The following is a 17,679-nucleotide window of genomic DNA, read 5'->3' as shown; positions in this document are numbered from 1 at the left end:
CCGTGCTCTTGAAAGTTTTTAATAATATTTTGTTGACCACAGACGCCGGTGATACTATGGCATTAGTGTTGTTAGATTTGAGTTCAGCCTTTGACTTTGTGGACCACAGGATACTTTTATCCTGGCTTGAGCATTCAATCGGCATTTCGGGTACAGTTTTGAAATGGTTTCAATCTTTCCTGTCAAATAGAAGTTTCTCCGTTAGTTTAGGTGCTCTTTCATCCTCGATGGTTCGACTTACTTGCGGTGTACCCCAGGGATCGATTTTAGCACCATTGTTATTTTCGCTGTATATGCTACCTCTGGGTTCTATTATGAGTAAATTTGGGGTATTGTACCACTGCTATGCAGATGATACACAACTCTATATACCCATAAAATGTATACCTCAGCATTTAAAAGACTGGAATCCTGTTTGCAAGAAATCAAATTACTTTGTTACTCAACGATGAAAAAACCCAAATCATTCAATTTGGGCCAAAAGAGCACTCAGGTGGAAAACCCATTGACCATGGCGCACTTACTCCATATCGTACCTCAGATGTCAAGGACCTTGGTTTCCGCTTTGATAACAGTCTCAAATTAGACAAACAAATGAATGCAATAGTTAATACCAGATTTTCATCATATTCGTCGGTTAGCTAAAGTCAAACCTTTCCTAAAAATCACACCAATTTTATGCACACTGCATTGGCTACCAGTCCAATATCGAATCGACTACAAAATTCTATTATTTGTCTATAATGCTCTTAACAACTTAGCTCCGAGGTAACTCTCCGACTTACTCACCATCTACAACCCGGCTAGGTCACTTAGATCCCAAGATGGCCATGTTCTGCAAATACCAGGGTCTCGCCTGCAACGCAGGGACGACAGAACCTTCGCAGTAGTTGGTCCTAAGCTATGGAAAAGCCTGCCATTATCTGTCCGAACTGCCTCCACGTTAGCCGAATTCAAATCTAGGTTAAAAACGCATCTTTTTTCTTGTGCTTTTAATTCTTCGTAATGTGTATCTGTTTTTATCCTTACTGTATTTTACTTTACTTTGTACAGCACTTTGGCCAACAAAAGGTGGAATTTAAACGTGCTCTAGAAATAAACTGAATTGAATTGGTTTGGTTTTGTCAACTCAAAACTAATCCTATGACCCTGAGTTTGTTCCGCCACCATCATGGTACAGGCCCCTGAACCGTCTTGTCTTTACATTCCTCACACTCATCATACATGCACATTTTCCTGGAGGTGTCTCAGGTTATCATTTTAATCAAACTCTTGAGATCTGAAGCCTCAAATTATGCAACTTTTTAAAGACAAATCAGATTTTCATGGATCTTGCACAGACATGTGTTCCATTCAAAGAGAGTGGGATATACAACCCAAAACTGGGCAAAGCTTACGGAAAAGGGAGTATGATATGTTATTTGTGTTTTCAGTGAGAAATTTATTGTGAAGATATTTCATTATGTCAACCAGAAACTGCTAATTGTTTGTTTTCATCCAGTTGTTATCCAACTGTTGTCATCTCAAATAAAGAAGCTTTTGACTTGAAAGCAGCAGTGAACCCGTTAATGGGATTTCTGTTGCTGGAACAGAAGTCTTCACTCTGAACACTGTGACGCTTCTTTGAAAATCCAAGAGCATTTTCGGCAAATCCTTGTAGCCTGTACTTCTTCACAATCTTCCCCACTGTTACTTTTCTTTTCTTGCTTTACACTATTCATTTTGTGTCTTCAATCAAGGCTTCATGAAAGAGCTTTTTTTTTAGTTTGGAGCTTACTCTGCCTGTCATAGTTAATTATTTTATTTTTAAATGAGGAGAGTCATTCGTCTTTAAGTGCTTATATCTTTTTCTTATTCTATTTTCTTATTATTTCACTGGCGATTTCTTTAATTTCTATACATAGTGTATCCCTGTTCCCACGCTTTGCTTCTTTATGTTGCCTGAAACAAAGCACAAATCTACTGGTAACTTAGGGGTTCAAGTCATGTGCACCATATGTAAAAACAATTACTCATCAATGATAGGCCTGATCTTGTTTTCTACATGTCCATTAATTTATAATCCTAATTACGGATTACCCTGATTTTTGATCTTGAAGATCCTAACTGCCACTTTGACTGCTGGACAGGATCTGGATGACAAAGTATTTACAGTATAAAATGGATTACCAATTACTGTAACCTAAGATTTGTGATCCGACTTCTAAAAAGAGAGCTTCAAAAAGCTCTAAACCACACCTGCTTGGAAGTTTCTAGTAATCCTGAAGAGCCTGATTAGCTGGATCAGGTGTGTTTGATTAGGGTTGGAGCTAAACTGTGCAGAGCTGTGGCCCTCCAGGAATTGAGTTTGAGACCAATACTCTAAACCAGGGTTCCTCAAATCTTACCCTGGAGGTCCAATCCACTGCAGAGTTTAGCTCCAACCCTGATCAAACTCACCTGTCTGTGATTTTCTAATGATCCTGAAGACACTGATTAGCATGTTCAGGTGTGTTTGATTTGGGTTACAGCTAAATTCTGCAGGAAAGTGGATCCCAAGGTCCAGATTTGAAGAGTCCTGCTCTAAACAGTCTTAATTTTGTTAACTTTCAACATCTAGCCTCTTTATTTTTCTTTATTTAACCAGGTTAAAAAACTCATTGAGATTAAAATCTCTTTTGCAAGAGTGACCTGGCCAAGAAGGCAGCAACAAATAACATAGCATATACAAATTTACATCATAACACAAAACACAAATAAACAGTCTTAATTTTGTTAACTTTCAACATCTAGCCTCTTTATTTTTCTTTATTTAACCAGGTTAAAAAGCTCATTGAGATTAAAATCTCTTTCGCAAGAGTGACCTGGCCAAGAAGGCAGCAACAAATAACATAGCATATACAAATTTACATCATAACACAAAACACAAATCAAAGATCACAACAACAATTCACCAAAGGATAAAACACACAGTTTGTTAAAAGAAGCTTAAATTAATGTAATGATGGAAGCACGGTCATCTTTAGAATGCTTTGTAGATTATTCCAAGCCAAAGATACACTATATCCAAAACCCTTTTTTCCTAGCTCTGTTCGAACCCGAGGGACTTTAAAATATAACTGATCATTAGAGCTTAGAGAGATTGTAGCATACCTTTGATAAAAAAAAAAAAAAATGTTATTAGACACGTTATCCGTCTTCTGTGTGTTTTTTCCCCCCATGTTTAATTTATTTTTCTCAATGTTACATCATTAGGCCAGTAAAACGACGCTACTTGGATACTTTTGAAATTGCGGTTATGTTGTAGCACAGTATTTGTATTTATGTAGCCTATATGCAAACTAAGCAAAAAAAAATCAAATACAATTTCCCTTTTATGATAGGATATTTTCATGCCTGTTTAATGAACAGTAAATAATTATTGCACATGCAGTGAAAGTGTCCACATGACACAAACGGTTTACATTAATAAGGGTCACAGTACAAGGACACCGAAGAAGAACTTTCTACTGACTGTAAAAAATAACACCAGGAGAAAGATGCTCAGGGTCCTTCTGCAGGAGGCATGAGGACCATGTTGGACAACTTTCACATGCTTTGGACGAGTAGTGTAACGTCTTACAGTAAAAAATGGCAAATTTGCTTCAGTCCATGAGGATTAGGTGCACTGTTTAATAATAATAATAATAATAATAATAATAAAGCCCTTTAGGCTCTGGGATGCAAACCCAGGACCTTCTTGCTGTGAGGCAACAGTGCTACCAACTGGGCCACTGTTATCTGAACTGTTAATATTAATAATAATAACAAAAATGATTATTTTTCATAAAATTACATACAAATGACACAGCTGAGCATGGTTCGTTAAACAAGTTTTTCACATAATTATATGCAACAGGTGCATAAATGGCTATATATAGGAAGTGTCACAGTTCAGGTCCAGCATCTCTGGATTTTCATTTACAAGTTTTGTGAAGAGAATTGTAAAAATACTACAAACAAATTCATTTCAAATAATGAGTATCCTGATTCTGCAACAAAGTCAGAAAAATGTACTAATCGAAGAAGAGCCTCCAATTATGTCCTTCAAGGTGAGTTTCCAATTAGTATTGTTTTAAAAGTGTACTTTTGAGTCAATTTCACAAAAAAAAAAGAAAAAGAATTAATGTGTATTATACATTCTATAACTACATGTATAAAACAGAAAAACATGTAACTAATTGCTCCAATGTGACATACAAAATATTTTTTTTTAAACACAAACACTTAAGTTAAAAATCTACCTTATATCTACCTAATATGTTGCTAACCCCTTTCTGAATATATATATATATATATATATATATTATTGTGTCCACATATGGCCATACAGGTATAGCAAAAATTAAACATGCTAGACAGAATTTTATTTTGGAAAGCAGAATTTATAAAGGCTAAACTATTATAGTTTATGATGGCTTTGAATTGGGAGTTTCAAAACAACACCCCACCCCAGGGTGGAATCACACCTCTAGATACTATGAATGAATAAATAAATAATCATTTTCATCTTTCCTGTTTGTTGATTCTCCCATAAGTCATTTCACATGTCAGTCATTACAAATGTGTCATATTCAAAAATGAATAAGTATTGTATTACATAGAATATAGTTTCTCCTGAGAAATTATAAGCATATTTTGGTTAAATGCTGACATTGACTACAGATGAAGGCATTATGTGCATCTAAGTGTTATTCCCATTTCACCCGTTGATGATTTACAGACCAAGAATTGTACTATCTATCTAAAACACAAAGGCACTGCCGAGGGGCTCCGTGTGAAGGTAAGCAGCAGACCACATCTTCCAGGAGTTTCCCTGTAGTGCTTTTGGAGCACACTGCGGCCAAATTAAAACTAGAGATGCCATATCTAAAAGATTCTGCTGGCCTGGAATGTCTTTAGATATTGATGCATGGCTAGGTACATATTTGCATAAACTACAGATAACCTCCCTTACTGTGATTTAAAGTATGGTAACAAGCTTTGAAATTTGATCATTTTTATCTATTCTTTATCTGTGTTTTGTGTACAATCAAGTTTTCAAAAACCCTATAGGTTTCCCGGTGTGTGGTTTGCCAGAGCAAGCGTCGCGACCTTAAGCAAGGTGTGGAGTACATCCCTATAGAGGTATTGAAAATAACCGAATATAATTATATGCAGATTTTAACATTTTAATGATGAAATATAAACATCAGATGTATAGAATGTCACCTCATTCCATTTTCATCTTTTACTGAAGGGTAGTTTTTTATTCATACATTTTATTTTGTAATTCATTCTTCATGGGTGTGATGCTATACAGGAGGACCACAGATATGCATTGTTTACTTATACCCTGTGATTCTCAAGTGTTAATGAACATCTTATGCAGTGGTTCACGTGTGTAAATGGGGTTGAGGGTAAATATTGCAGGACACCCAGGCGGTTATAATTAATAAGCATTGGTTATGTGTGTGGTCAATGCATTCTTTATTTATCAGGTCACTGCCCCGTTTGAGCTCGTTGGGATGGATCTCATCGGGGAACTCACAAAAACAGATGATGGATATCAGTATATTTGTGTCCTCATCGATTATTTCACAAAGTGGCCCCAGGCTTATCCCCTGAAGACCAAGTCAGCCAGTGAGGTCACAAATTGTATACTGAAGTTTTTTTTATCAGTTTAAGGCACAAAAAAAATATCCTCACTGATCAAGGCAAGGAATTTGTGAATTCGGTATGTATCTATATACTCTAAAATATGTATTACAGTTGATTGAATTTGTATTCAAAATGTTTGCATTACAGATTTATTTTGCTAGACAAGTAAAAGGTGAAGTGTGTATTCCAGTGTGCCAGTACAGCTACATATGTGAGTCATTCATTGCCTGATTTACCACGGGCATTTAAAATTGAACTGACCTTCAGTTTTGGATGCAGTACTGGCACAGAAATAAATATTCAACTTAAAATTTAGTTTTCGATGAAGTCATTATTTAATTTCCCTAAAAAATTTATGAAATGTGAACTTTACTCTGAATCTTTCCATTGTCCAAATTTGTACTATTTTCAGATTAACGCAAATGTATGCAAAAGACATTGAGAGGAGCTTGTGTGCCCCTTCTCATCCCCAAACCAATGGGTTGGTGGAAAAAAATAACGGAACAGTGCAGAGGTAAAATGTATTTATTATTATTATTATTATTATTATTGATGTTGCAAACAAAGACAAAATAAGTTGATTTAACAGTATGGTTTTGCTTTGAAAGTACTTCAAGCTATGCATTCAGCTTACTATAAACTGATTTCTGAAAACCCAGGGCCCTGGGAAAACTGGTGAAGAGCAAACCAAACCAATGGAACCAATATTTGGATGCCGTGATGTTTGGTCTAAGAACAAAAAAGCAAATAACAACCAAATACTCGCCGTTTTTTCTCATGTTTGGCAGAGAAGCCCGCTATCCTTCTGAAACACCAGAGCACTACCAGGTTTGAGAAGATTGTGCAAACTATATTATTTTCTCTGCCACTTCCAGAATTTGTATTTTAAAAGTGTTTCTTGATTTGATATTTTTGTTGATATGTGTAGGTTGACAACAGCACCGAACAAATAATTGCAATAGAAGATGTATTCATTAAACAACATGAAGAAATCTTAAAAGTTGTTAATCAAAACAATAAGGCCTCTCAACAGAGAGAGACTTGGAAAAAAAGAAGGGCAGAATATATAGCATTGGGGATCTTGTTTGGAGGAAAAACATACGTGAGCAATAACGGAAAGGGGGCAAACTTGATCCGGAGTTTTTGGTCCCTTTTACTGCAACAAAAACTGAAGGACAATCTGTGGATCTGGTGGATACCAACGGCAAAGCACTGCCAAAGATGAACATCGACCACCTAAAACCATACATCGAGGAAATGCCCAGAATACCCCACAAATTAAAACGGAAGAAGGAAAATGCACAGGATTCCACCACCATCACCACAGAACAAGGCAGCCCCCAAATCAAAGATACTTTCTCCAGACAGGACACCCCCAGAGCTTTGCAGCACATCACAGTGAAAAAGCAAACACCGAAGAAAGCCTCCATCATTACAGGAAACTTGTGAGTTACACAGACAATTTATGAATTTCTCCGAGGGCTAATACAGAAAATTTTTTTTAAAAATGTTACTATTCTGTGCAGACATAAATGATGCTTGAGTTGGGAAGCGCGCTCACGTGTTGCTTTCTAGAATAGGTCCCTATAAACTCTTTTATTGGGACACTGGACAGGCAGAGTGAGGTAAAAAACACAGCACAGTCTGTACAAGTTATCTTTGACATTATTTCTCATATTCAAGGATTTTTCATTTTTAATCTGTTATCGCAAGGTTGTCAATGCCGCTGGATCCCCTGAAAGCAACTGCCTTCAAACTCACCAAATGCCTGGAGTCCACAAAGTACTTTGTACTATCTTTATATTTCATGCATTATATTTTACTGGCAGTGACTGGGTTGACACTAATAACTTGGAACAATTAAATGTTTTTTAAAGAGCATTTATGCAAAGCAGAGGTTGTGCAGTTGGAAACGGGACTTCTGAGACTCTCCCGCACCAGTACAAACAGATGGTGTGTGGTGTATTTGCTCTGGAAGTCTGTACAATTCTTCTGTATGTCAGCTGACACGCTGAAGTGAACATTTGATGACATTAACACATCAGGGCTCAGTGGGTGTATTTAAGATCAATATTATGTTCCTTATAATTGAGTTATCAATGTCTTTTATGAACTGTTATATAGTTAACTTTTTAACTTAGTGATTTTGTCTTTTCAATTAGTTTTCAATCCTGAATGACTATGGGTATTAAGTTTAATACGGGTATTAAGCTACAGAAAGGACATTGCACTCACTCTCCTTGAAGAGACCGGTATTATTCTTTATCTATTCATTTTTCTCATTTTGTTTTATTTAAAAAAAAAAAGTCTGCTATTTAAATTCTATGACTACCAAGTACATTCAGTACATTAACATCAACTGTCATATATACCTTGGAACTACTGAAATTGTTATTTATAATTGTTAGATTGTCAAATGCTAAATCCACGTTTCTTCCAGATGATCTGTCTGAACTGTGGCATGAAAGATGACGAGCCTCAGAAGATCCCACGCCTGACCATCAACTGCACTGTTAAAAGTGATAAGTTGACTTAACTTAAAAAAATTGGGGAAACCCGTTGCCTTAAAATTATTAAGTACATAATAATTAAAAAAAAAAAAAAAGTTAAGTGAACTTGACAATTCAAATTTTTTTAATTATCATTTACTTAAAAAATTTAAGGCAACGGGTTTCCTAAATTTTTTTTTAAGTTAAGTCTACTTATCACTTTTTACAGTGATACCCATATGTGGCTATATTTCAAGTCTCCAGTCATTTCATCAACCACAAGATGTCACTCTGGCCTCCAAACTTCACGAGGCTTAATTCGCTCTTAGCTAAACTAGCACTCTGTGCTCTACTGTTATCCTTTAGACAAAGACATGGAAATAAATTCTTCTGCTTCAAGGTGTTAATAAGCTTGATATTAACATATATTAATTCTGGTTAAAGATTTAAGACCTGATTGTTCATTTACATTTTTTCTTTTTTCTTCTCCAAATGGCTGTGTGAATAATTCTGCTTTTTATGAGTAACTTGTTAAATGAACGGGCCTTCTTGACAACTAAATCAAAAAACAAAAACTTCTTCTTGAAGCAGAATAAACAGTATTGATTAATCTGTATTTCCTGTAGTGAACCCAATAATGCATTTAGTTCCTTTTAAGGAAAGATGGCACAGTAACATGTTGCGATTTTGCAATTTAACGAAACTAAACAAAATGTTAAATGTGATTATTCATGTACACTTATTAAAGTGTTACCAACAAAGAATACAGCAGGCGGTCAGGTTATATAACATCTGTGGCTGATCAATGCCCTCATTTTGTACCTGTGTCCCTTGAGGGCCCAGAGATGGATACTGGACATTATGCAATGGTCAGAAATTGTACTTAATATACAGAAATTGCACATTTTGTGTCTATTATTGCACCACTCTACTTTACTCTAAGGACTAACATTTAATTGCGTATTGTTGTACAATATGACCTACCTCATTGCAATGTTTGTTGTTAGTATTGTGCTACTGTTAGATATGTCCCTATTTTTGTACTATGATGCTCTCGGAGATACCGTGTTTTGAAAATAAAAAGCACTTGAACTTGTGCATGCATATATATATATATATATATATATATATATATATTATATAATTTGTTTTTCTTTATTAATCTTGCACAAAACACAGTATATATATTTCTCACACAAGAAGTTAAATATTAGATTGCAAATGCATGAACAAATAAAGGTTTCTATTAGTTCTATTCAATATTTCAAATCATGAACTGAAAGGCATTAAAATTCTGCTCCACCCTGCAATGTACAGAAGCCCCTAGTGGTGAACTTCCCTGAACATATAAAAACCTTAGTTATCTTTGTTTGCTTGATTCCCAGTTTATAGGATTTTGGTTGTTAGCTAATGAAAAAAGAAGAAAAACAAAACACATGGATCTTTATATATTATTTGAAAGTCTCTGGGGGTCAGTAGAGTAAACACTAAGTAAAATGTCTTCTTATTTCCTGTGTTTGTTTGTTTGTTTGTTTGTTTGTATGCCTTGCTAGTCCGAAGAGAATGTGTACAGAAGACCTTGAGATGAAGATGAATGATGATAGTTGGATGACAGTGATATAAAAATGAAGATAAGTGCAGAGAGACAAAGAGAAACATGTCTATGTGTGTTGTTCTGAACAGATGATCACAGACTTCAAGGGCAGGCCTGAGGGAGCTCGAGCTCCTTCCCATGAGTCTCTGCTGTTCAGGTTCTGTTTACAGAAAGACAAACATCTACTCGTCTTCCTTTTGCCCTTTCTCATGCTCACTAGAGAGAGGTCATGTTATCTCTGCAAATTCTGAGGATTTCTATAAAGCTTAACATCTAATGCACATAAACAAAAGTAAGACTAGTCTAGTCCTTTATTCTGCTCATCTCACGCTAATGAATATGTTTATCAGTGTGTTTTGTGAGGATATAACGGTTCTTGAAATTTCTCTCAAAACACAAACACACATCCACCAACACATTTAAAAGTTATTATTATTATTAGTATGTATTCAGAGTAGTGAGGTGTAAGGGCATCTCAGCATCTTCATGATTAAAGCTGAGGCAACAACCGTGACATGTTCAGAAGTCTGGTCCTTCCTTCTTCAGGTTTTTGTAGTCTGTGTTAATCGCCACAAACTAAAGAAGGAAAAAAAAGAAGACGTGTGACATGATTGTATGGCAGGTGGAGACAGACACTGGGCAGTATAACCTTCTTCAGTACTTTTCTCTTTAGTATAATGCCATTCTTTGATGCATATAATGCCTGTTCTCGTTATTATAATGCCAAAGTTTCTACACTGTAAAAAGTGAAAGTTGACTTAACTTAAAAAAAATTGAGGAAACCCGTTGCCTTCAAATTTTTAAGTAAATGATAATTTAAAAAAAATAAGTTAATTGAATTGTCATGTATACTTAAAATTAAGTACATAATGATTAAAAAAGTTAAGGCAACGGGTTTCCTCAATTTTTTTAAGTTAAGTCAACTTTCACTTTTTACAGTGTGGGTTTATTTTATTTAGAAAGTGTAAATCAGGTGGACTGCCACAGTTCTAAAACACATCAGTAAACATGTGACAGAGAGAGTGAACCCCCGCACATGATTCAATATTTCCACACATGCAAGCATAACCAAATGTATGGCATTTACTAGATGCCATATCAACACTATATAGAGAAAAAATCTTTTGAAGATATCACTGAATATTTATTTTAACATAGTAAAAGCAAAGTTCTGGCTAAAGTAAATTTTTCAACTCAGTTTTTGGTATTCATTTAAAATTAGACAAATCTGCACTTTAATCTCCAATCTGTTATTTATCAGTTCAGAAAGTGTTTAATGCGTCGCTAACTAGCAGAGGATGGGGAAGAAACTTATAATCATTTTAGTTTTCCTGTCTTTGCAGAATGAACATTTAATTTATATGGAAGCCTGTTTCTGCCAAACAAATAAATTGTAACACTGCGCTACAATGTGCCCGCTATTATTAAACCATGCTATTCTGTGATATTAGCGATGTGATTTACACTTTTTTTTTTACTTTAATAATTTTTATTGTGATTTACTTTAATACATTTTAATGAGAAACCACAGGAAATATAAAGCATTTTGGCTGGTTTGTGTCTCATGTGGAGGGAGGGGAGTGAATGTGTGTGTTTTTCTAAATGTCTGAATGTGTTTCTTCATATATTTGCCCACATTGTTTTGAACTAGGCTATACTGTATACAGTAGCTGTGTCTTGTGATAAGGGCCGTCTCAAGCATGGTTGCAATTATTTTTGTCATACTTCAAAATTAGATGATTATAATTCTTTAAAAAAACACCATTATTTTATTTGAAAAGGTTACTAATTTTATTTTGTCTTGTATATTATTTTCATTAGATATGTTTTTTTTCATTTCATTTTTCACTATCTTTCATCAGATAACATTTCAAGTTATCATATGGTCATGTTACAATGTACCCCATCTACGGGGCATGTTGTCACATTTAACTTCCACTCTTTTGAGGTAAATAAAGAAAAATTTATAAACTGTAATTATGAAACAAAGCGACATGTTTGTACTAGACAAGTGTGAAATTAATGTGGATAAAAATTACACTCTGAACCCCACATTAATTTACACAAACTGAGAAAGGCAAAAAGTGTTAGGTTGTGCCCCGCGCTCCCCGACATTGACCAGCATTTAGATTTCATTCCCAATTGTGCTGAAGGAGTCAGACTCATGATCTACCGCAATTCAGACCATCAGGGAATTAACATCCACAGGAAATACCAGAACATCCGGTTCTACACTGATGAAGCCACTTGGTTGAGTGCTGAAATGTTCTCAATCTTACCGAAAAACATGCAGATAATCTAGAATAAATTCTTTGAGTCTCTTGTGTGCTTCTCTTGAGCAGCGCTATTTCTGTTTCTCACACATCTATGAATAATCATCAGCTAAAATGCAACTGTGACTGAATGTTTGCAATAATAATAATAAGTTATCAACAGGGCTGTGGCTAAAGAGAAGAAAGGAGGCGATGATTTTTTTCCCTTTTTAAATATAAATATGGAATAATGCTAAACTAGTTTTAGTATGAATAAATTTGTACTAGACAAATCATAACTGACACAATTGTTGGTTTTAACAAGCATGGACCCTTTTCACAGGCTGGCATGAGGCATTTCTACAATAATATGTTTTTTTGTTGTTGTTGTTTTTTTAAATCAATATACTTGCATAGCTATATTTTGTGTTATAGTTCCCTGACCAAAAAAATAAACATTTAGTTAACACTGCTGATATGACATGAACAGCGGGCTTATATACCTTATACTGGTAGCTTGGACTGAGTTTATTCCAGGGTTCAGGGTTGCTGCTCTTGTTCCAGCTGTCGGGAGTCAAAGATAAAACAAAGTCAAATAAACCACTATTTCTTTAGTATTGGGGGACTACTAACGAAATAAATCTTATTAAACTGTCCAACATGTTCAGTGGCATTAATATTTTCCCCTGCTACTATTTTCTTACAAAATGTTTTTTTTTTCTTGCCATTGAGTTAATACTGTCACATACAAAAATATAATATATTAAATGATTAACATAAATATTGTCATACCTAGTATTTAATAGATTGAATGAATGAAGCCTATGGGATGCTTTTGAAATGATTTTAGCTCCACTTGAATTGAACTGAACTGTGAGTCAGTCAGATATTCCTGATGCTTGTGCTGTTGACAAAATAACTTATTTTGCACAAGACAGATGTATTAAATGCAACATACAGGTTTTTTTTTTTTTTTTTTTTGTGTGTGTGTGGGGGATAGGACCAAATTAATTATCAAAAACAGTCAAAATTGAAAATAATAAATCAATCAAAATTTACCCATTAATGCATTTTGTTTAATATAATAATTCCCTTACGTGACATGAGGTCCTCTGGCAAGACGAAACAAATAAAGGAACGCTCCACCCATGCCCAGACAGATGAAGAAAAACTGTGGGATAAGCTGTGGAAAAAGATATCATTTGTAAATTGCCCTCTTGGAAAGTGCTATAAAATAAAAGGTTCATTGTGCAGTAATTTAGACATTTGATTGGAATATTTAAGCTCAATATTATTTTTCTTTGTCGCCGTCTTCTTTTTTCCCCCAGAATACTAATGTCATAGATCCAACTGTTGTTTTTTCAAGGTTTCATTTTATATTTTACTTTTAATGTTTTAAATGTTTGAAGAGCGTCCACAGCAGATGAGCACATTATACTACACTGTTACTCAAAAAGCATCAAAAGTTGTTAAATAAATAAAAAAATCCCACAGAGCATGCAATACTATTGGTAACATATTAGATACAAATAGATCTTTTTAGAAAACAGGTTATTACTCACTCCTGGATGTTTCCTGACCTGATCTCGGACTTTCTGCAGCATCTTTACTGGAGATTAAAAAGCAGAACTGTGTGTGTGTGTGTGTGTGTGTGTGTGTGTCTTACAGCTGCTGTGAGGAGGGGGTGAATGGGAGGTTGCTCAAGGAAGGAAAGAGAGAGAGAGAGAGAGAGAGAGATGTTTAGAAACACTTTATTTTTTACAAATTCTTACATTCCTAATTCAAACATCATATCCCAAATTCATTGAAATGCAATTTTGAAAAAAATAATTTAAAAAACAATATATTATTTAAAAGCTGAAGACCAACTGATCATCACGTACAACACATAGAACCTCATTAATACACCACATTTCACAAAAATCAGTTACATTATTTGTAATATGCAAATTCTGTTCTTATTCTTGCTGCCACCAGATACACAAGCATTACTTCTGGATCAGTTGCTGCTAGGCCCTTATTTTTCCTCGTTTTCCATAAGGCCAATTTTGCTGTCCCTATTAAAGAATTCAATAAACATACTCTCCTTCTTAATAAAAATCTATATTTCAGTCCTCCTATAAATATTTTGTCTGAAAATTCTTCTGTAAACCCTTGAAACCAAGTTGTAAGTAATTCAAACTAATTCTTTAGTCTACTACATCTTAAAAAAAAAATCCCCTAAATCATGTCCCTCACTGCCCACCCACCGCTGGATTCAGGTGTGCCGTGTGCCGCGTGAATAATGCTCCACTGCAGATCCTCCACCTGTCTCTCACAGGGAAATCTGGCCCCAACAAACCTAGCCATCTTGAAGCTTTTTGTCTCTTTAGTGACTTTTGATGCATCACCTCGACTGTTGTGTGGTAAAGTGCCTTCTTTGAAGCACAATCCAAATAATCCAATTGAGGAGTCCGTAAATTCAAGATTGAATCAGCAACCTCGCCATAAACATTAGCGACGAAATACCGATCCTTGGAAATGCTTGTATGTTGCTCTGGTTTAAATATTGTCCTCTTGGTATACCTTCTCCATAAATGTCTTGTATTGCCAGAGAAATCTCTTAGTAGATGCTTTTTCATAAAGGTTAATATTCTTATTTAAACTACTAATATCCTCTTGCCTTGTGATAAACACTGTTATATCATCTGCATAAGCGGATAAAACCAGTTTTACACTTTCACTTCCATTTTGAAACACTACACCTTTTAAATCTTTTTTTAAGTCTAAGCAATAGAGGTTCAATCATTAAGATATATAACTGAACTGATAATGGACAGCCTTGTCTGATCCCTCTACCAATAGTTACTGGAGCTCTACGACCCCCACCAGCCTTTACCATTATACATACATTAGAGTTTTACATTTCTTCACCAAAGCCAAAATGTTTTAAGACATTAAAAAGATACTCATGATCCACCCCGTCAAATGCCTTTTCTTGGTCTAATGATAAAATACCAAGATTACTATTATTAGGGTGGCTATAATCAACTAAATCTCGTAACACAAAAACATTGTCTATAATTGACCTATCGGGGACACAATACGTTTGATCTTTCTCAACCAAAAACTGTAAACAATGCTTAATTCTATTCGCCAGGCATTTTGACAGTATCTTATAGTCCAGACATAATAAGGACACTCGTCTCCAGTTTTTCAATAAACACAAATCACCCTTTTTTTGGTAACAATGAGAGGACTGCACATCGACAACTTAAAAGGGAGTGACTCTTCTTTAAAACAACTTCATATAAATTAATTCCAATTACATTCCAAAATTCAACTGGCAGTCCATGTATCCCTGGAGACCATTGCCTCTGTGAGTTCCTTAAAAGTCATGTCATTGTCCAGTATTTTTTTCTGTTAATTTGCTAACTTTGGTAAATCATGGAGTAATTCCTCAGTGCTCTTAGGGTCACATGATTCTTTACTGTATAATGTTGCTGTTATAAGGGTATTTGGTTATAGTTCCATTTGCATGCCGAAGATGATACATCTGTTTCTGTTGAACATTTTATTTTCTAAGTTAAAAAAAACCAGAACTAGGAGCATCCATATCTATAATGGAACAAAACTTTGCTCTTATCATTGCTCTCTTTGTCCGCTCCTGTAAGAAAGATCCAAGTTCCATTCTTTTCTTTTTCAAAAGGCTTTCTGCACAGTTCCAGGGTTATCCATGAGTTCTTTTTCTAACTGCACAATGTCTTTTTCCAGTCTTTGTATTGTTACTTTAATTTGTGATTAAGAATTCAAGGTATAGTTCTGACAAAAACCTCTTATTTGTGCTTTACCCACCTCCCACCACTGACTAAGAGTCTCAAAATAACTCTTTTTCATTTTCCATTCATTCTAAAACAATGTAAATCTTTCACAGAATAAAACATGTTGTAACAGCTTTACATTAAAATGCCAATAATATGTACATCTCAACAATTCTTTCATGTTAAGATCTAAACCAACCCTATGATGATCCGAAAAAGCATTAGGTGAATGAAAAACATTCACAACTCTATTGTTCCATATTTTTCCAAGATAAAACCCATCCAATCTAGCCCCACAGACCATATTGTCAGTCACTTTAACCTGTGTACTGTTTTTCCCCTTTATTCCTTACATCTACATCTACCAACCCATTTTTGTTCATTATTTTAGATAATACTAAACTATATTGATTATGAGGTTCTTCAGCATTTCGATCAACAGTAAAATCTGTGGTACAGTTCCAGTCTCAAAATAAAAATTATACAATTTCATAAAAAACCTCACCCTTTCTGACCCATTATTCGGGGCATATACATTAACAAAAGCAAACACAAAACGTCCAAACTCTACCTTTGTTAAGGCCCGAGGGGGAAACATGATTTCTTACGGAGGGGCCCCGACTTATGGAGCGGATTTTGTGCCAAAATTCATCAAATAAACACAATCTGCTTTGCAAAGAAAAACTCGATTTTCAAACAAACGCAAAGTGATTTGCAAATACAAAACTCTATTTGAGAGCAAATGCAGAGGTATGGACAATATATGCATTGTGTGTTACAACTGTGACACTCATTTGCCTTTTAATGAGGAAACTTGGCTTGATTTTCTCACACGTGCAATTGAGTAACTTTCTTTTCCAAAAACAGCAGATGCCGCTGTCGGTCAATTTCCACTTGTCTCCCGAGACCCGAAACACCTCTTTACCTTTTCAGACCAATATGAGTGGAGAACAGGTGAGTTTCTGTCTTACTATCTCTATAATTAATCATTTAGAAAAGGCAAAGTGCAGAAAAACTGCACATTTTAGAGTGGCCTTTTATTGTGGCCAGCCTAAGGCACACCTGTGCAATAATCATGTCTAATAAGCATCTTGATATGCCACACCTGTGAGGTGGATGGAGTATCTCGGCAAAGGAGAAGTGCTCACTAACACAGATTTAGACAGATTTGTGAACAATATTTGAGAGAAATAGGCCTTTTGTGTACATAGAAAAAAGTCTTAGATCTTTGAGTTCAGCTCATGAAAAATGGGGGCAAAAACAAAAGTGTTGCGTTTAGAATTTTGTTCAGTATAATATAATAATATTAAAATGCAAATATGGGTTATGTTTTTAAGCATTACCTACAGCTGCAATACAAAAGATTTTTGGGGGTCAACAAAAATCAGCTGTTGAATAAGTATGCGTTTAAAACCGTCTGCTTCTAGCTCATTCATTTTGTAGAGATCATTCCTTCCCTATTTGACTTCTCGCACACTACCTGTGTGTTCACTTGCAGGGATATTTTATAGTTTCTAAATGCACATCCTCACCCATCTGTAACGATATTTCAAGTCTGTGGTATAAATATTTATTTATGCTGGAAAGTGCATTAATTTATGTCTTAAGTACACTTTATGATCATTTAATTTTTTCTTGTTTACCATTTCTTTTATATGTTTACATTTTGTCTTTAATATTGCCAGATTCTGTTCTCCATGAAGAAAGAGCACGAGTGATCATGCCTCGGATCTCAAACCTATGTTTGCTGAAAGAGCAGCCTGTCATCCAGCTCACCGTTATCTTGAAGATCTGATCTCTTCATCTGTTCCTGTAATGAATGGCAATAATGATGCTGGTTACAGAGGACAAAACACCAGACCACCCTGCCACTGAGCTTTGAGCCG

General features: G+C 35.1%; 1 protein-coding gene across 1 annotated transcript; it reads right to left on the bottom strand.

Moving 5' to 3' along the window:
- Positions 1–10,155: 10,155 nt before the first annotated feature.
- ndufa4l2a (NDUFA4 mitochondrial complex associated like 2a) lies at positions 10,156–13,648 on the bottom strand. Its single transcript, XM_058787644.1, has 4 exons — positions 13,556–13,648; positions 13,091–13,176; positions 12,497–12,557; positions 10,156–10,317 (listed from the first exon to the last, which is right to left on the bottom strand). Exons 1-4 carry the CDS (start codon positions 13,595–13,597, stop codon positions 10,261–10,263), a joined length of 246 nt encoding a protein of 81 aa, XP_058643627.1. The 5' UTR covers positions 13,598–13,648; the 3' UTR covers positions 10,156–10,260.
- Between the last annotated feature and the right edge of the window lie 4,031 nt (positions 13,649–17,679).

This window comes from Onychostoma macrolepis, chromosome 09 (assembly GCF_012432095.1).
Source record: "Onychostoma macrolepis isolate SWU-2019 chromosome 09, ASM1243209v1, whole genome shotgun sequence".
NCBI classification, from domain to species: Eukaryota; Metazoa; Chordata; class Actinopteri; order Cypriniformes; family Cyprinidae; genus Onychostoma; species Onychostoma macrolepis.
The sequence above is the reverse complement of the archived record's forward strand: the minus strand, read 5'-3'. Positions and strand labels throughout refer to the sequence as shown.